The 21814-nt window shown below is 35.7% G+C and overlaps 1 protein-coding gene and 1 pseudogene across 1 annotated transcript in view; one reads left to right on the top strand and one right to left on the bottom strand.

The window, feature by feature from the left end:
• The window catches only part of ARHGAP15 (Rho GTPase activating protein 15), a 591597-nt gene that overhangs the window by 75268 nt on the left and 494515 nt on the right, over window positions 1-21814 (top strand). The window contains exon 4 of the mRNA XM_004674681.2: window positions 7198-7285. Within this exon, the coding sequence (XP_004674738.2) occupies window positions 7198-7285 (88 nt within the window). The remainder of the gene's footprint in view (window positions 1-7197; window positions 7286-21814) is intronic.
• On the bottom strand, window positions 11892-12191 carry LOC101628052 (annotated as a pseudogene).

Raw genomic sequence — 21814 nt, 5'->3', positions numbered from 1 at the left:
TGGATCACCTCCAGGGCAGGCCGGGATAGAACTCATGCAGAAGTGGCTTTAGCTTCTTAGTGCTGTGCTTTAACCCGCTGAGCCACCAGGAAAAGGGCCCACATTTTTATTTTTAAATATTTATTTATGTATACATACAGAACTGGGGTACAGACCAGAGGAGCAGGGGCAGTGAGAGGATTCACCAGAGATATAGTGGGGAGCAGAGCAGGCAGACGGACAAAGTACACTGCTGAGGGGAACAGTGGGCGCGAGATAGAAGAGGTCTGCTGTGCCAAGTGGGTCAGCTCCATGGTCCTGATCTGGGGATTGATCTCCTGCTGAAGAGGCTGTGACTAGCCTCCTAGAGCTGTACTTAATCCATTGCACCACCAGGAAGGGTCCAAACTTATTTTTCCATAAGCACTTACTTCTTAGGATCCCAGTCAGTTCTTCCAGGCTGAATCTGCCTTAATCTCCTTTTTATTCAAAAATGAGAATGGGAAGGAAGGTTTGGAGAGTAGAAAATACAAAATTTACTTTGTAAATGGTGCAGTGTTATGATTTCCTTCATGCACTGTGTTATGACTTCTGAAAATTCCTTGACTATCTACAGCTTTTACATTTTTGTTACAAGTTGGCACAGAATATATGTGAATATTTATATATATATTATATACCTCAGTGACCCTTGAACCTACTTTTAACAGTGGCAAATTACAAGAAGCTTAGAATATGAGAGAGAATAAACTCATTACCTATTTAAAAATGAGTCAGTGTCTTAATTAATTTTTTTTTTGATAAAGCAGTTAGAGACACTTGAATAAATCACTTACATTCCCCACACTTGATTCTGCTGCAGAATCAAGTCAAATCCAGTGTGACCAAGTCAGATAACAAAATTAGGTCGCCCAAAACTGTGAAATTCACAAAGTAATTATGCATGTATTTTTCTGACATTTGTTTGGCTACCATATCATTATCTAAAAAACACACAGGTGATGTGTGTGTAGGATATAAAATATGATGTTTGAGCAAATAAATGAGTAAAATCTAGAACTCAGACAGACTCATATACTGGTAATGGATATATTAAGGGCCATTTTCCATCAAGCTTCTTCAGATAAGCAGTTGCAAAGTTGCTGTTATTATGTGCTGCCATCCGGTGTCAATTTTGTAGAATGCAGAGAGTTTTAGACCAAGTTGACTGCACTGTTGAATTTTATTGGTTTGGGGGGATTTTTGCATTTCCTCCATCACCACTCAGGATTTACTTTAAGAAACGTCTGTAAAATGTTTCACTTGTAGAATAAATCCACTAACTTCATAAATTGTAAACAGTAAACAATTACCCTTATTTGAATTTAGCTTGTTCTCCTTCCTAATTGTATTAAATTCCAAATGCCCCCCCATAGGATTTATATTTTGTCAACAAAAAAAATTGAAATAAATACCTGAATTTCCTGGTCTGATTTTTTTTTTTCCTGCACTGAATCACTAGCCTAAATATCAATCCATCACCTGAATGTTACCTGTAAATTTAAGTTTGTGCAAAGACCGTCTTACCTATCCCTGGGATATTTTACTTACTCAAGTTAGGTACTTGTTGAACTGTGTCTTAATTAATCCTTAAGCCTATGCAGACAACTTGGTTTTTACCTCTCCATATGGAGTGAATTTAAACACTTCAAAGTTAGATGATGAAATGGTGTGGTATCCATTGGTATCCCAAATGGATGATTTTCCCTGCTGGCCATTGTGGGAAGGCAGAGGACAAAGGTTTTACAGTCCAGCATGACATAATTGCCACAGACAGCTCAGCCCAGGTGAGTAAGAAGTGACCTTGATTCAAGGAGAAAAGAGTCCAAGTGCTTCTTTGGTAGCAGTGATGCATTTCCTTCTCTAAGCTCCAGTGCAGAGATTCTGAAGTCATACTCAGTATGACTAAGAGAAGCCATGTGCCTCATGCTCCAGAGCCCTTTGCTACAGAGGAATGAGCAGGACTTGTTATGCCCTGTGTTAGGATACAGCCCCATGAAGCTACACTTTTCTCATTTGTAAGTGTGTTAACACTTAGCTCCCAGGGTCGTTTGGAAGATTCATTTGTTTCTATGGCTATATCCTATCTCTCCTGAGTTAAAAGTTAACTCCCTGAAATGACACTTATTTCCCTTTATATGTTAAGTCTTGGGGATTGTGCCTGGCCTGTGGTACAAGTTCAATAGGTACATGTGGTTGACTTTGAGATTCATCTATTTGATACATATAAACTCCAGATGCCATGCCAGCACACAGTGAGGACCAATGCTTATCTCATTAACAGTCTGATTAATGCAAAATCTCTAGAGAAATCTCAAGTATTGGCTGCTAGAATTATAAATTAGGAAAAAGTATACTAAATCATAACATTAAATTTTGGAAATGAGAATGAGAGGAATGACTTATCAAAACTCTTGGGAACAAAAGAAGACAGAAGGGAAATGCAGAGGTGGAAGGAAGGCTGCAGTCCTTGTTAATGAGTAGTATCAAATAGAGAGCAGGAAAAATCAAGATGAGTGGCCTGCCTGAAAGTTGAGAGCCCATATATCTTTTTACTCAAGAAAATTTAATATACGCCTACTAAATGTCTCATACTATATCCAGTATGAAAAACTCTAAAGGAGAGTGTCCATGTCTTTGCAGCAGTAAAAGAATGTTCTTTCTGTTCTAAAGAAAATGGCTTTATCGTAGAAAGATATATTTAAAAATTTCATCAGAAACTGCTAGACTCATCTTTTGACTATGCCCTCTAAGCTGACCAGAGTTACTCATTTTTTTTTTTGAGTTGTTCCTTAATACACTAAATAATAACAACCTATAAGTATTTGGTTGCATATGCAAAACATTAAAGGTTCAAGTCAAGGCAAAACCTTGCTAATTGATTCTTTCCATGCTCTCTCTCCAGAGCTGATAGTGCCTTCTAAATGGCTCCGTGTCTTCAAATAACCGAGTGAGAAAACTATTCCACTGATATCCTGAGAAATAGAGATGACACAATAGACCAAGGAATGAACAGAGTAGATAATATAAAGGAAATGACCAAACTTCCAGAGCACTTTGTTCAGAGAGGAAGATTCCAAACTAAGGCATAGATTTAAAATTCCCAGTGAGTGAATTCTCAGGCAGTCATCCTAGACTAGTGGCTGTTGGTTTTTAGCTTCTTTTTTTTTTAAAATTGTATTAATTTTTTACATTGTTGTTCATTTCTTGTACAGTGTTTGATTTCTCCTGTCAGGCGTAATCTCCATAAAATTACTACCACCAAGACACATGTGAACCATCATCATAGTCTCTTATGTTGCTCACTCTCATTTTGCTCCTTCTGCCTCCACTGATGAATGTCTCTAGTTTATAGTTTTGTCTGTCTTTTTTCCTGATTCCTTGCATGGTTTCCCTATATTCCTCCTAAAAGTGAAACTATTTTTTAAGGATCTGTGTGACAAGGTTTGTATCAAACATATAATTAATGAAATGATGTTTTTATAATGACAACAACAAAACTCCCACAAGAATGGAATACTATTCAGCAATCAGAAAAGATAAACTCATGCCTTTTGCGACATGGATAGAGCTGAAAGGGATTATGCTCAATGAAAAAAATCAGAAGGAATAAACTAGAGCTTTTGGCCTCCTCTCTGCTTTTATGCTCCCGAATGAGGACAGATGAGTGTCATCACCAACCAAAATAATTGCCAACAGGAAAGACACAGAAGTCCGTCCATAGCTAAGATTTGCTTCTGGTGTCTGAAAGATGTTAAATGCTCCACCATCTGAATCCTTTGAGTCTATGTCAGGGAAGGCCATTGACAGGACAGGACCACTGGTTGACCCTCAAACTGGCCCTGGGCTCCTCATCTCCCTCCCTGTCCTACTGTGAACAGTGTGCCCACTTCCACATTGAGGAAACACTTGAAAGGAGTCTTGAGAGCCCATGTGCTGCTATAACCATCTCGACTAACTGAAGACCTCTAGGTAAACTCTTAAAATTCTGACAGGTGCAGAGAGCCTTTTTCAACATCCAAGATAAACTTTGCATTAAGTCCCTTTGCTTATTAGAAATGCCAATCTGGAATGTCCCACCTCTTTCTTCTGTCTATTCTTGTCCTTTTTATACTGGAGGTGGTTTTGCATTTCACCCTGGAACTCTTTATGTTATGAAACAACAATCAGTGCATCTTCTAAGGGAAGAAGAGGGGTTGGGATTGGCTGGTCTTTCCCAGTCCTTCTAATTAACATTATGTAAAATAGTTAAAAATAGAGCCCTGCTGGAATATATGTTTTGACAAGCTATGTGAGTATGCTTTTATGACATGAGGGTTTCAATCAAAACTATGTGAAACTATGATACTGAAGTTTTTCTTAGATATGATAGTGATTAATCCTTAAAAAAAAGTGCAAAATAGTGAAGACATTATAGATTTCATTCAGAGAAACTGGATCTAAATTGTAGACTATGCAGGTTACTTAAACTCTCTCAACCTCATTTGTCATTAGTAAGTAAGCATATTATTACCTTCATTATCTTTCAGTGATGCTTCCACTAGACAACAAGACTTATATGAGGCACTTAAAATATACTACTCCATTGCACTGACAATATAAAAACTGGAATAAAATTGAGATATCTAAAAATTTGTCAATAGCAATTTATTGTTTTCATTTTGAAATGAAATTATTTTCAAATTAGAAAAACCTTCACTCTTATTCTAATTCCACAGAAACGATATTTGCAATTCATAAATTCAAACGAAATACCATTGTATGTACACTGCAGAGAAATCCCTATCTCAAGGTTCCAAGATTTGCAGTTCTTTTCTCTTAGGTTTGTTTGTCAGATTCACCTAGCAGGAAGCAATGCACAGCAGTTCAAAGAACTATTAGAGAACCATGAGATAATTGAATTTCATGCAACTTCGGTTTGAACCAGTTCCACTGCCAAGTTTAAGGAAGGGAAGAATAATGCCAACCCTTTCTATAAACGATCAACATCTGAAACAGATTCAAATCAGAGCCATTTATCTAGGGTTTGCTATAGACAGGGAGCAAATAAGTATAGTATCTTCCTGCCAAAAGATGAAAAATAGAGTGGGAAATAAAGCGGGCAGGTAAAATATGGCTCCCACCATGTTTGGTGTTCTAAACTCTCTGGTCACATACTGTCAAACTATGAAGTAGAATATACCCTGTGCCAACTAGCAGTCCCTACCATGTTCTCTTGCCTTTGTTTGGTCTCTTTAATATTAGATTTGCATAAAGAGAAGGGAGTGGTTTCTCTATTTCACCTTGCTGCTGCTCATACCTCATGGGAGAAATAGTCACTAGTATGAAGGAAGAAAAACACCCAGGTGGTATCTTTTATTTTTTGCTTTTTACATCTTCATCTTTGATTGAAAAAAGTTATACTTCATTTGAAGAAAAGTGGGCTCAATAACAGTATTCCTTTGTGCAGATTGGAAAATGCATATTGTGTTCATCATGCTTTTGTTTCTAAACACAGTAGTGTACCATTAAGAAAACATCAGGCATATACAACAACCTAATTCTTGTTGTAAATATTAACTTTATTGAATCAACACTGTCCTTTCAATAAGATTTCAGTGGTCCTTTAAAACATGTAGTTTTCTATTAACATGAATATGTCTTTCTGTCAACTTTGTTTTGTAAATTGAGTTCACTATTTTGAAATGATTCTAACCAAAACAAACCACAGCAATATAGATATAATGGATAAAAATGAACATGCATTTATTTCTTTGATTCTTTCCCATTTAAAAAAAGGAAATTCTTCATGATATACTACAAATATGCACATATTCTAAATGCTGATTAATATATATTCAATGTAAGAAATTTGTTAAATAATAAGAATGACAAAAGAGAATCAAAAGCCATGATTTTACCAACCTTTTATCCATGCTTTTGTCCGATTACTGGTTAAATAAACATATAAATACATGATGTATATCTATATAATATATAGCATATGATTATAATATATAGTGGCTGCATGCATATACATATGTAAATATGTATAACACACTATATAAATATACATGTAAATGTATATATTAGATACTATGCTAGGAACTAAAGATACTTTGTAATGATTATTCCTTTCTGTTAACATTTTTATTTGCAAAATAATTTTAAATTTCTTATGAAGTGTGTAAGAAGTCAGGAAAGGCATATTTGAGGACATATTTAAACTTTCTCTGAAAGGGAATAATCAGGAGGAAACTATGATGAGCGAAGGCAATCAGCAAATAGCATAGCGTGGTGTTACAAATGATAAACTCATTGTGTTTGTTGTGCTTTAATATCTCCCCATGTCTATAGCATAGAGTTCATTGTTCCATTATGTAAAACTATATATGTGATATATGTATTTTCTGATGCTATAGGTACTGATGCATCAAATAATAGTGCATTTTATTTTTGTGCATATATACATAACATCCCACAAAATAATTTCTTTAGGATAAATTTAAATTCATAAGAATGGACTTGTGTTGTTAAAAGATATACACACTTTCAAGAATTTGTATACACACACACACACACACATAATTCACTCCAGCAAAGATGTGTTAGTTTACACTCACACTCATGTTGAAGTTGTATGAGAAAATGCATTTTTCCACATTTTCAGTAACCCTTGGTATTATTCCTTGTAATTCTTGCCAATTTGATTGGCAAAAGGGAAGAAAACATTTCACTCTTCTTATTTGTGTTACTTTTACTTCTAGTGAGATTCCACATTAAAAAAAATATTTTGCACTAGGCAGTGACACTTTAGCTGGTTGGTTTTCCAGACTCTGAAATATACTATGCCAATGAAGAGAAGTAACAATGAAGGGAGGGGTTCTAATTCCTATTTTTATGTTGCAGAGACTTCTCATGGTGTGGGGGACATGGTACACAAAAATTAGATTTTTGGTAATTGAAAATGATTTAGAAGATTCTAAAAATTAAGAAACATTTTCTATAAATGTCATGATCTTTAAAAATTACCAAATGACTTTATTATTACTGAAATTCTATCCTTAGACTTTAAAATGGAAAATATTTTTATGATTAATTAAAGATAGAGATAATCACTACTCATTCTAAAAGTTGCTCATACTATATTTCCTAAAATAATAATGCTTTCTCCCTCCCCCTCTTTTTCTTTTCCTTAAGGAAAAACTGGACTACTTCCTGGGTTGTGCTTTCTACTCAAAAAATTGAATTTTATAAAGAATCCAAACAACAAGCTATGTCTAATATGGTAGGTAGTTCTCTGTTTCTATTATTATAATCTTTACAGAAATATTGTTGAATTAAAAGTTTGCTTTCATCAGAAATCACACTAAAGTCTCTGAGCTACCAACATCTGAGAGCAAATGCAGGAAATGACTCAATAAACTTTTAATCAGATGAAGGGAAAATAGAACTTAGTGTCTGTTTTATTAAGTGGTGCATTTGTAGAATGATCACAAAATGAGATAGATGGTGAGTAGCTATCTAGTAATGTGAAGGTAACACTTTAAATTAAGGTGCCATTTATAAATGCTTTATTCTTATTTATGAAATGATCACTAAATGCAGCTACTTGCTGAAATAATGTATTATAAAGTATGTTATAAAATGCATTAGTAATAAATGCTTAACTGATGATACTGTGGGAAGCTGTTTTAAAGAATATTATAAGACGTAAATTGTATTAAACCATGTATGTGCATCTTTAATACATGAATTTAAGTTGTTATCTAGCATGCAATAAAGTGCTTCACACATTAATAAATAATAATAAACTGTTTATAAATGGCATCTTAATATAGGGTGTTACCAATGAAGAAACACTCTAAGTTAACAAAGTGATTTTTTATCTTAGTCTAAATGTGACCTTCACTATGTCTAGCTAACCTTTCTGAATATTTCTATGACTCCATCTAATGGGACTAATACAATTTCTGTATCCTATAGTTATTACAAAGTGAAATTTGTAGGTTTTTTGTTTTATTGTACCTGGAGGAAGACCTCGTGTCCACAGAGACTTGACAGTGATCGTAAGTAGGAGCAATTTGAAGCTAGTTACTGGGGCAATCCAGGCTCAAAACCTTGCTCCCAAACATCGGAGCTGCCACATGGTAGGAGAGAATGTGCAAACAGCATATCTGACAGCCTCCTGATTAGGAAGGCCTGCAGGCAGGAACCAACCTGCCATACCCCATCGGCCTGATGGGCAGCAGGGAAAGGGGTCTCCTGGCAGGAGTTAACCACAATGAACTAATTTGTATTTGGCAGGTAATAAAACAATGTAAAGTTCTTTGCTTTCCAGCCACTAGTTGTGTTTGCTATGTAATCCTCTTTAAATAGGAAATAGAAAATCATTTGCTAGGAGATGTTTTTTTAAAGGAGAAGATTTTCATAAGAACAAAAGGTAGCATTTGGCTTGCTCCTGATAATTGCAATAGCCTTTATCCCCAAATGGCTTGCTGATTTTGGTGTCTCTGTGTGGTCCAATCTGTAAACTAATTATGAATAAATTAAAAATATTTCTCAGTCTTTCGTATTTTTAATTTAAACTGCCTGAGAAATTTGTTTTAGGATTTTGTTTTGTTTTTATTTGTTGGCTACAGTAAGGTTGAGATAATCTTTTTAAGAAAAATAAAGTACCCCTAAGGGCCAGGCACAAAACAACTCCCACCCACTCCCAGGTCCTTTGTCTGGCTTTGAATGAGTTCTAAGGGGGAAGTCAGAAAGGGAGGAAAGGAAAGTCGCTTGCCTTGCTGAGTTTGGCTGCTGAGAAGATGATCTTCATCCTGCTGGGTGAGAAGAATTCCATTGGAGCAAACTATATGTGAATGTGCTGGGATAATGGGAGAGCTTAGATTCCAAATTAAAGCATTTGGTTTATTCTTATTTTATTATTTTAATCTCCAGGAGATATAATTATCAGCTGTTTAATTTTATACAGGTGACAAAAAACTCCTTTTAGACTGCAGGCAAACCTTACAAGTCAGCTCACTAATTGCTTGCCTCCAGTCCAAACTTGGAATTTTCAATTGACAATAGATTTTACTTTTTGGAGAAATTCATTAACAGTTTTTGGCAGTTCCTATTTATTACTTCTGGCCCCATTTTCAATGCTCTTATAGTTTCTCCCAGGCACTCCTTGTCTTCAAAGTAAATTCAGGGCAGGAACTGTTGTGGTGAGGTGCTTGTGCTGCATGGGTTGTCTTGCTAGTCAACTTCTTGGATTCATTTCTAACCAAATATTAAAGGCCCAGTGGGTTAGCCCACATTTACCAATTCTTGTCTCAGAGAAACAATATGATGATTGCCAGTCCTTGATTAAAGATGGTGTGGTTTTGTTTTGAAAGAGATTTATGCTCAAGTTTCTGAACTTCCCCATACTCCTTTCACATGCCCTGGTAATGTTTGCTGCACTTCTGGGGAAAAGTCTGTCCTTTCTTCCATGGGGTCAGAAGAAACCGCCTGAGTGAGTGCAGAGGGTGGTTTAAAGGAGTAAATGACATTTTAATCTTTATAGGGATGGTCTTTGAATGTTAATGAGGTGGTGAAACAAAGCAGCAAAGTAGCTAGGAGCGGGGCTTTGAAGTTGGATCACAAGGGATTTCATTCTAGTTTTGCCACTTAGGAGTTGTCAAAGTTACTCAATTTCTTTCAGCTTTAGAATCTTCATCTGTAAAATGGGGATAGTGATATGTGCCAGCAGAATTAATGAAGAATGAAGTTAGTAAAGACAAAAATACACAATAGTTGTGAGATTCTTTTTAGACTCTATCATGTCATAGTAAAATATATTCCATAATACTTATTGGAGCCTATAGCACTAATTATTTCATGTTATTATACTTTATTAATTATGCACTTGAAGTGATGCAAGAAATTGCAGTAAGAGAAAATACATTAATTGAGTGTATGGCATAGTATGGCAACCAAAAAGAGAAATAGAAAAATATGTACTGGACCCACCCTGGTGGCACAAAGGTTAAAATTGCAGTACCTTGAAGCTCACCGCAGCTGCTTCACTGCGAGTTTGATCCCCAGCCAGGGAACTGACCCAAATGACATGGCAGACCTCTCCTCACTGCGAGCTGTTCCATTGCACTTTGTTGATCTGCCTGTTCTGCTCCCAGCTCTGCCTCTGATGAATTCTCTCACTGCTTCTGCACTTCTGGCCTGTACTTCGATTCTGTATATATAAATAAATAAATCTTGAAAAAAAGAAACATATGTATCTACCGCAGCTTAAAATGTTATGTCTGAAACTGAATAAAGCTATGAAAGAATCCATCCATCCTTTTAAAGCTCTAAATATAACCTCCAGAAAACAGATAAACATTGTCTTGGGGCCCTCATCTTCCTCCATTGGCTCTTATATCCTTATAACTTTCACATTTAATAATGGCATTTCATAAAATGTGCCTGATTCCACATCCTATGTTTGGCTTTTTTCAGTTCATATCCAAGTCACATATTTATCAAGAGCAGCCTCCTCTTGAAAATAGACACAGAATTACTTCACCGGTGTGTGTGTAAATTCATAGACACTGGGTCCATGGTAAGCTATTGAAGAGAAAGGAGACTGACCTCTCCTGTTTTTTGTTTTAATAAGGATAATAGACAGTAACCTACTAGTTACCTACTCACCTTATAACAGAAAGGACTTTGGAATCTAAGTAGGGTAAAACCTGAGAATGAAAGACACTCTTTACAAGACAGGAATCTGCCCCCCTTTATATATCTGTGTATATTGTTCCCTTTTGTTCATTTCACCTCCATCCGAAGAAAGTTTGGTACAGCTTAGATGGCCCTTCTGTGAGGAAGAACATTTGAAAACAACTGTTTTCCCCAGATCTGGATTTCCTAGGTTATAAGGAAAGTAAATAATGTTCATATTTTCACATTTGGATACAATCTTATTTGTAAGTCATTTTTGATATTTTTATATATTGTTATTGAAAAATTATACAGAAATATTTTTTTTGGTAAACTGTATAAAATATATATGTGTTTTGGGTAATTATTAATTGAATACCTACATCGCTACCACCCACCCTGCCAGTCCTCCAAAGAAGAAACAGATAGCCAGCAGATATATGAAAAATGTTCCTCATCACTTATCAACATGGGAATGCAAGTCAGAAACCACAGTGAGATATTACCTCATACCTGTGAGAATAGTCTTTATTGAAAACACCAGGAATAATAAATGCTGGCAAGGATATGGAGAAATGGAAAACCTCATGTACACTATTGGTGGGGATGTCGATTAGTTTAGTCAAAAAAATTAAGGAGATTTTTCAAAATATTAAAAATGGGCAAGTCATCTGATCCAGCAGTTCTACTCTTAGATATCTATCCAGAGGCTGTAAAAACTCTAATAGGAAAAGATATCTGCACTCCTGTGTCCATTGCCACATTATTTACAATAACCAAGTTATAGAAGTTACCTAAGTACATAAAGACAGAGGAGAGGATTAGGGAGAGGTGGTACATATACACAATGGAATACTGTTCATTGTACTATAAATGAATACTATATATATTCATTTAATACTATAAAAAGATAAAAAAAAACTTGACATTTGAGACAACATAGGTAGAACTGGATGAAGGGAATTATGCTAAGTAATGTAAATCAAAAGAGAAGATCAAATAGCAGATGCTATCACTTTTTTTCATTCATGAGACATTTATTAAAATATTACATTTAGGGAAAAAAATCAATACATAATACATCATTACTAAAAAAATGTGTCCCATTAAACAAAAAGGGATTTTATTTTGGAAAATGATTCCTAATTTATGTCAATTTTTACTTTCAGAAATAAAACCACAAAACAACACAATCTAATTCAATCTTAAAGGCTGGCATGCTGCGCAAGAAATGTTCTTACTCTTTGTAGTAGCTCCTTCTGACACTGTCAGGTCACTGGGCTGTGCCTTTTGGTGTGATTTCAGCCACCAAGTCATCAACAGTAATGAGTTCTAGTCCTTTTTCTTTAATTACCTCTTTACAGTGTGCTTTCAATTGATCTTCCAATGGGATTCAATTAATTTAGCTCTTAGCAACTCTTTAAGGTGTTCTCTTCAGTTTCTGTCAACTTTTGGCTAATTGCTGCTCTCATCTGTGCATCTTTGTTCATCTTGCTAACCAGCATCACCTCAGGTGATGGTCCTATCTTCCCAGGGAAGAAATGACCCTTGCACTCTGACGACCATTACCTACCACACACTTTGGCTGCCCACAGCTGTTATTACTTATACGTGGTTTATAGAGAAACAAAGGGCCAGACAAAACCAAGCCAAAGAGAGAGGAAGACAGGAGAGAGTGAGTTGGGGAGGGGTTGCTGTGGGCTGTGGTGAGGGCTTTCAGTTCCTTGGCTGTTGATGTGGTGTAATATATCCCACCTGAATGGTGTGATCGTGCACCTCTCAAGTCATATTCCATGTTGGAACTCATGTTACTACAATCGAAGAAACAAAGAAAACATGTACTATGACTCCATTTATATGGCTTCAAACCAAGAGAAAGTAAGTTTTTTTTTTTTTTTAAAGAATTTATTTATTTATGTATACAGAACTGGGGTACAGGCCAGAAGTGCAGGGGTAGTGAGAAGATTTGCCAGAGACGGATTGGGGAGCAGAACAGGTGGACTGACAAAGGGGAGCAGTGGGCAGGCCAGGATTGGTCTGATGTGCTATGTGGTCACCTCCGGGGCGGGGATCAAACTCATGCTGAAGTGGCTTTAGCTTCTTACTGCTGTGCTTTAACCTGCCGCACCATCAGGAGGGCCCAGTAAGTTATATTTTTAACGGGATTCATTACTGTGTAACCTATATAGAAAGGTGATAAAATAACGACTTGAACACCTTTTAACTCAGAGGTGAGGGAAGAAACTCTCATGCTACAGAGGGTGGGACTTCTGGAAGGCTGGCAGGGTGGTGGTGGTTATGTGGGTATTTGATTAATAACTGCTAAAAATACATGTATATTTTATAGTTTACTAAAATTGTTTTCTGTATAATTTTGAACACTTTATCTAGTAGACAGAAAAGATATTCCATGTCTGTGTGGTTGGGTTCCGGAGACTTGCAGTGAAATAATCCCTTTAGGACTTAAGGTGTCATGCGTTATATTTTTCTATCTCTCCATTTTGTAGTTCTCAAAGTTGCTAGTTTATTCCAGTGTCTTAAGGATATACAATTTTCACTTTTCCAGAAGATGGTACTGTATGTTGGAGAGATTATATCTGCAAATGCTTATTCAGGGTTAGGTAAAGGGCCTGGAGGGGCCAGTCACTAGTGAAAGTGATGAGAGTGCAGTTGACATAGGTGATACAGATGCTGGCCCTCTGCCCTGGGTTTCCAGACCTGTGTCTTTACAGTCTGAGATCTGTACATTTGGCTGCTTTGCAATATCAGGGGAAGCCCTGAGAGTTGGGAAAAAGGCAGCCCCATTCTGTGATTTTCCTTCTTCCCTGGCCCTTCCTTTCCTTTCATCCTAGCACCTCCACATGTTTCTACTCACAGTCAATGGTGTATCTCCCTAGCCAAATACCTCTACCCTTCTCTAGGATGAAAGTCAAGTGTGAGCTTGTGCTTAAAGTTCCTGGCCCAATGGTATACACAAAGTGTTTATCTTAGCCTAAATTTTTTGTATATAAATTGCATCACTCTCCTTTATCACATACAGTGTCAATCTTCAGGGCCCACAAGGTGCGCCACTGCACCTGGGTCCTCTGAGTCCAGTGATCTCTGGGCTGCCTTTGATTATTTTTCCAGGACTGAAGTGGAGATCTTCCTCTCAGGCCACTGTCCCCTCTCCCTTATTAGCATACTTTGGGTTTTGTTTATTTGTTTCCCTTTGTTCATGTTTTTGTTTCTTGCTCCTTTCTTTATGCCTTGCCTTTGGTTTTCTTTATTTTTTTATTCCATCTCCCATCTCTTGTTCACTCATTTAAGAGCTAGTTATGTACTTTGTTTATGTTCTGTTAGTGGTTTGCCTGGATTGTAACATCAACATAGAAATTTGTTTGAGGAGGAGAAAGTGTTTATTTGAGAATAAGAACATTGATTTGGTGTATAAGGTATGTTCCTTTAGGAACAGAACACAAGGGAGTTTTAAAGGATTGGGTAGGGGAGTTTTCTAGCTAAGCTTAGGTCATTTGTTTAAATTTTGGGTTGCTTGACAAAATGTTGTAATGTGGAGTCTTACCACATTAACAGTTGGTATTACTGTTTCTTTCCCAATCATTATTGGGAGAGAGCAGGATGTCTATGTTCTTTGCCATCATGGATAACAAGTCAGAGAATGCAGTATCAGTCACTGATAGGAAATTGAGTCAGACTATTACTAGTTACCTGGAAATCTCCCCATGGCAGTTAGCAACGAGGTAGAGTCTGATTCAGAATAGGTTCCACATTAGCATTGATGCTTATCAAAGATCCAGGCTACTCAAACACTTTACCCTCTTCCAAAATATTATCTTAGGATATTATTTATTTATTCCCTTTCCATTGTATATGCTATTGCTACTCACGGTATTTCATTTCTTTCTTTAAAAAAAAGTAACTATATATTGTTTATTCTATTTTGTAGAGTCGGTGCTTATTTACATTTGTCCAATATTTGCCAAGTCCCTGCACCTTAGACCTTTCTTCTAGAATAGATTTTCCTTCAGTTTGAAGCACATTCTGAAAAATTTCTATAGTGTGTTTTGTGGTGACAGTCTGTCTCAGTGTCTACTTGTTTAAAAATGTCTACTTTTTCATTGTATATGTATATTTGTACATATACACACATAAGTGTGTGTGTGTGTGTGTTCTCTCTGGCTATAGAAATTGAACTGGCACTTACTTTCTTTCAGCACATTAAATATATCATTCCACTGTTTTCTATCATCAATTTGTGTGATTATGAACTTACCTGTGTGAATCTAACTGCTATTCTCCGGTGGCTCAATATTTTTGTCACTAAATTTTATGTTTTACCAGTTGTATCCAAATGTCAATTTCTTTTTAGTCTTCCTTGCTGGGTTGTCGGGGCTTGAAATTGTTTATTGCTGTCATTACATTATTCATTTACAAAAGCAGTCTTCTTCGTAGGTCCTTGGGATTGGAGAAAGGAAACAAACTTAATATTGTTTCTCCTTTATCCTATAATATATTCTCAAACTAGGCCTTTCCACTTTGTAAAGTTAATTGATCAGAGTTCATATGTGTAGTCTAAACAGATGTCTTCTAGCAAGGTAGAAATATATTGATTTGAAATGCAGTGTCCCATTTGAGTTCATATTCTCACCCTCAAAAATATGTACCCTGACAATTTCTACTATCTTTTCAGCTTTAAATTTTTTTTCAGCTAATTTTCAAAAGAAATATTTTATTCATCTTTTTTCATTGTTTTCAGGAGGAGAGCTGATACAAATAGCATAGTTTCTCATTGCAATCTACCTCACTTTCATTTAAACATACATTTGGTTAATCAAGTTTGTACTATTTATGTAAGCCTTGGTGGGAAAAGACTTCATAAGAATATGTATTAAAATCCTACAATGAACAGCTTGCTCGTTAGGGCTACATATAAAGAATAGAGATATAATCAAGATATAGTCTTTATAGCATCTTTGCCAAAAAATAGGGTGGAATGAAATAAGAGTCATAGAAGAGTTTTTTTTTTTTTTTCAAGATTTAGAGGAAGGATAACTCTTTCACATCTGTGAAAGATTTGAATTGGATCTTGAAGAATGGTTATAATTTCAGTATGTGGGGATTTGTAGGCAGGGAATTCCAGTGAAGTGAAAATATGAACAATGGCATAAAACTGAGAATGGGAAAGATCTGTGTGCTAAAAAAAAAATGAATCTTTTAGATGAGTAGGACGATTGAATAAAAAAATTGAGATGAACACTGAGATTTGCTACTGGGCAAAACTTTACTGAAGGTGTGTTTGTGTTCTTCAGGCATCTTCACCCCAGAATAGTGTATCACATCTCTTTTTTAACAAATAATTACTGAACAGCAGTATGACCAGGTGTTACATGTCTTGCAAGGGCTAGGCATATACTGACATAAATACAAAAGAGGAGGCAGGTTCTTCTAGGATCGTGGTGACATCTAAATCCAAGCGCAAATACTTATAGGTCAAAAGCACTTATACTAGTGTTTGTTTCATCTGGTCTTAGAGAAGTCCTGAGATGTTGATTGATTCTATGTTATTTGATTTATTCTATGAGGTCTTAGCTCATACCTCATATTTACCTGTATAAGTATAAATGAAGTATTTCAACAGACTCTCATATTTCAATCGCCACATTCCACTTAGGTAATTGCTGTGCTTTACAGGTTTAGTACTTCTATCTGATATGAAATATGCACTTGACGTTAGCCATGGAATGTGTCAAATTTGAATTTCTGGTTAAAGAAGACCCATTGCTAGATTGTTAAAGAAGTTCTGTGGGCCCTCCCTCGTGACGCAGTGGGTTAAAGCGCAGCACTAAGAATCAAAAGCCACTTCCGCATGAGTTCAATTCCCGCCTGCCCCCGGAGGTGACCACACAGCGTGGCAGACCTCTCCTGACCCGCCCATTGCTCCCTGCCTCAGTGTACTTCCTCAATCTGCCTGTTCTGCTCCCCACTCTGTCTCTGGTGAAGCCTCTCACCGCTCCTGAGCCTCTGGCCTATACCCCAGTTTTGTATGCACAAATAAATAAATCTTTAAAAAACAAAACACAAAATGAATCAGATTGAGATATTTCCATTGGGAGTATAGAAATAAGTAGCAAGCATGCCCATAAATTGAGCAACTATAATAAAAATAGGCATTGATAGATATTTAAGGTGATGTAAGCAAAGTTATGGGTACTTTTATATTAACTCAGAGGAGAGAGAGGTTGTTTTCAATAGGAGAGGATTCTAAGTATAGAGGAGATTGTGACGTAGGCATATTTTTTTGAAAGAGGAATATAATTTTGATGCTGAAATAGAGGGAAAAGACAGTTTATATAGAACTACGGGGATACATAATGATAGAATATAGGAAATTAATTTTTTACATTTAAAACTTTACTTTTATGTATAAATATTTTGCCTTGTCCCACGCACTACACACTAGTCATTGCTCTTGGAACAGTTTTGATGGAGGTTTCTCTGAGGCTCAGTGTGGGCATGCCCTAGGCCAGTTATTTTCTATTTCTTCTACAAGTTGTTTGGATGCACTGATAGTGAAGATTCCCTCAATATAAGTTGAGGAATAACATTGCATTTCAGCAAACTGTCTAATATGGAAATTAGAAATTTCTTCAGAGTAACTCTAGAAAGTTAGTGTGGACTCAGTTTATGAACGACCTTGAACAAAATTGTGAGAAGATTTCATTTTATATGGAGACCTTTGTAATCAATATCCTCAAATTAAAAGAGATTCAGAGATCTCAGAGACAGGCTTGGGGAATTAAGATTGTGTTTTCTATTTTTAATAAAAAGAAGTAGGATGTGGTAAATTGTCTGCGATATAGTCTAAATTTCCTGGAAATAAATGAATTCAATAAGCCTGTGCTCTTATTAACAAAGAACAGATTGGCTAAGTTTGTCATCACGATGGACCAATGCATTTAATAAATCATGAGGCTTCTTTTTACTTACAAAATATTTTCTGGTGTTTTTGATGTTGTAACAGCCTACCCATTCTTGAAGAGGTCCTTATGCAAAGTAAACTAGCAGGATAATTCATTGAAAAATAACTAAATATGTGATATCCCAAGACCATGGGAGCAGTGGCACATCACAGAGCACCTGCAGCAAACCTGGAATGGTCTCATGTGATTCCAGAATATATATGTTGCATTTGCAGTCTGCATCTGCTTTAAGGAATTTTTCGTCTTAATAGTCACTCCAACTCAGACCAAGTGGACATTATGCTCATCCCTCAGACCCATTATGTTTATCACATATTACTCAGAAGCTTAGTGTTACTTATAACATAGCTCCAAAAACATCATGAGCATCTTAGGGAATGTTGCTCCCTAAACTAGTATGTTCAATATGCTTTTATAGGTTCAGTATGTTCATATAAGTACAGTGGAACCTATATGCTGATTATGTATGTACTTCTGTTTTGGAACTTTTACATTTTATATTTGCATGTTACTAATACTTTTAATTAGAGGAAAATAGGCAAGTTTTACTTCTAATGCTTGAAAACTTTTCCAAGGTATTTCATAAACGATTCACTTTTCAAACTACTCATTCAATTGTAACCATGGAAACAAAAAATGAAAAAGTAATATAGAAAGTCTTGTTAAAATAATTTGTTTACCTTTTTAACATTGTTTACTCCCACAGCAAATAATGAACACAAACATTCATTCACTGTAGTATGACTTTAATAACATAATTGACTTATTTATGGTAGTAAAATGGTGTGATTTAGCAAAAAGATGGAAGTAGTTTCAAACACAAAGCTATCCATGAATTATTGAGTATTTGTGCAAAATGAATATGGGGTGACTTTGTCTTTGTAAAGTGGTAAGTTCTTGTTCAGTTTCCTGCTCAAAAATATCATAAAAAATGGAGGGGAAACAATAGCTCTACTAGCCTTAGCCTAAGAAAGGCATTTTAAATCCCTGTTCAATGTTTTAATTCTTATACCACTAGTGCTCTGGCAAAGTCAGTGTGGTTATCATTGTATCGGCTTATTAGTGTAAGTGTAGATTGCAGCATCATATGACCTCATTGTATATATAAAATTAGAAAAAAATAGGCAGTATCTAACATCTAGAGGTAGGTATGGAAAGAAGAGGGGGGAAGGAATTAAATTCTTGTGTTTTATTAACATAAAATTGTTAAAGAAAAAATGAAACCAACTGGTCAATATTAGTATAAATGAAGCCATGTTCTCTGGCTATATTTTCTCAAGATTTGGCCATTAACCACAATAAATTTTGTGTCTTACATAATTTTTAATAACCACAAAAATCTATGAAATTGATAGGATGGTTTATAAATGGGTAAGAGCTTACTATCCAATAAACCTCACCTTAGGCTGTCTCAGAAAACTATTTTAATTATGAAGCTTGACTCTCTGTGGTTTATCATTTTGGTCAATGTAATGCTTTTGATTTAGAACTTGCATTTCTGTGAGAGAAAATGGACTTTTACTCCACAGACATTTTTTTAATTTGCAGAATATATGTATTTAGTCTTTCTTAAAAATTCATTACTATATTGAAATGTTCTTGGAAACAGCAGATCCCATTAGATAGAAATAGTGACTTCTAAGTCAGACCACTGGGTTAGGAATCCCAAATTCACATTTTATTTGTTGTTATAATCCTTGGCTATCGAAACTGCAATCTGGAGCTAATAAGAGTACCTACCTCATAGAGTTATTGTGAAATTGTGTGAGAAAATTGGTGCAACGTGCCTGGCACATAACAAAGATAATAAATCTTAATTATATTTGTTGCTATTGTTGTTATTATTATGACATGAAGCAACAGAATATGTAATTAAGAGGCACAGGCTTTGGAACCAGACAGAATTGAATTCAAATGCACAAAATGCCAGTTAATGATAGTATGTATTTCCCTTGTTATCTGAAAGAATGCTCCTATTTGCTGTCATCTCATAGGTTAGTTTTCAAACCTAGAAGTCTGAAAAAAAGAAAACTGTATAAACTTATCATTGTGTTCTCACACCCAATAAGTAACCAACAAATCATATCAAGTAGGGATGTTCTACTTTTAGATGGTAGGGAAAACCCTGCATGCTTAAATATGTGTCTTCCTCTTCTTAGTAATATTATAAAAATAAGAAAGGGAGTACTGCTATTCAACTACAACTCAGAATTTCTACACAATCTCATTTCTTACTCATTGCAATCCTAAGAGATTCCTGGTCAGTTTTCTGCTATATTGTACTTCTACCATTTTGGTCCTGACATCTAGTGGTAAATGAAGGAAAAGAAACGAACATTGAGAGGGCTGCATGTTCTTTAAAAGCCACAAGGCTAGAAATGCCTCATGTCCTTGTGAGGAGAGTAAATAATGTGGTAGTATGTTAATATAAAGGGGGTCGGTGGGGGAATGGAGTGTCCAAATGTGAAATTATTTCCCAGTGACCACTCTAGATTTCCTGAACAGGGAGCATAGTAAACATTTTGATGGGGAGTTGCCCATCTCTTCCACAGGAATAATAACTTCTATTATCTCACCATAGTTAACAAGATCCCAAATTAAATGTCCCTGCTTCATATGGATACAGAAATCCAAGGTAAAAAAAGAAAAGAGAAAGAAACAGAAATAAGGTTAAAAAAAATTAAGGGAGTAATACAAGGGCTGTGTCACTCTGGATATGGCTGGTTTCCACTGGACACCTACATATGCAGAGAGCCTCAGCGAGATACCATCACAGGGCAGGTGTATCATTTCGCTTGGAAAGAAGCTGAAAATACACTTGAACTTTCTTCTAGAAACTTGCTATAGAAAGAACTTGAAGAAATCTGTGGTAGGGAAAGATGAAGGAAAAGGAAATTACCTGCTTTCTTTCTTCCTATTTGCTGTTTTCCTTTGGGTAAAGTGATCTCCTTAGAGTCTTCACTTGCTAGCATCATATGGAATCTGGGCACACTGTAGGATAGATGTTCAGAAAGGCACATTTTATGTCTTCTAGGTGGTACTTAATTCAAATAGGGAAATAACTGCCTAGTCAAGTGCCTGTCTGTACTCTGGAAGCCTGTAGCAAAGATTAACAACATTCCATCTTCAGGAAGTGGTGCCACAAGATCCCAAGCTGCAGTCCAGGTGACAGGCAGAGAACATGTTGAGGTGAACTGATTGTATGAAGCTATAAGGAAATATATATGGGGCATCTGAGGCATCAGAAATATACCTAAGTCACTTAACTTGCAGAATCGTGATAGTTTTTGTGAATATAAATGCAAGACAATATCGGTATACAACTAGACTAAATAGATATATTTATCTACTTTATAGTAAGGTGTTGATTCAGGAATAAAACAGTAGTTGTTCATTTCTTGAAATGCAGAGAATATTTTCTCTTCAAGAAACCAAAAAAGAAAACAACCATAAAGTATTGTAGATCCCTAAATCACTAACAAAGTTTTGCTTTTCTGAAAATCAGGTTTGATTTGGTCTTGTAATGTACTGAGAAATTTCACTGTATAAACAATTTCAGTTATTATTAACATCATTTATATTCATATACATAAAACCCACATCTTACAATCAAAGTATCCTCTTCTATGTTGACAGTGGCCATACTTTAGGCATTAATAAGATCAGGTATCCATTCAGCACTCTTTGCTAAATTGTTTTGTCCAGATGAGAATTTATAAGTGAATTTTATCCTCCTCCATGAATGATTTTTCAGAATCAAAACTAGTTATGTGGTAAAACTTAATTCCTCTAAACAGATTTTGTGTTTCATGTTTCAAACTGATAAGAACAATCTGAGTCTATATTCTGAAACAGCAATTAATCCAAAATAAAAAATGATAGCTAATAACCTGTTTCATACGATCTAAGCCTTGTGTTATTTTATTTCTCTCTTTTTTTTTTTTTTTTGCCACATCTAACAATAAGTTTGTGTGGATGAGTGGCCCATGATTTGTGGCTCTCACACATGCCCAATCTTCATTAAGGAAAATATCATCAAGAAAAAGCATCTGATCTTTTATATTTTCCTAATATACATTAGGAGATCCCAAATATCCCAAATGTAAAAATGGGGAAAATATAATCCCAAAGGCTTAATCTAAGTCAGA

The sequence above is a fragment of the Condylura cristata genome, unplaced genomic scaffold, assembly GCF_000260355.1.
Source record: "Condylura cristata isolate star-nosed mole 26May11 unplaced genomic scaffold, ConCri1.0 scaffold00002, whole genome shotgun sequence".
NCBI classification, from domain to species: Eukaryota; Metazoa; Chordata; class Mammalia; order Eulipotyphla; family Talpidae; genus Condylura; species Condylura cristata.
Note: the sequence above shows the minus strand (reverse complement) of the source record. Positions and strands in the feature narration are given on the sequence as shown.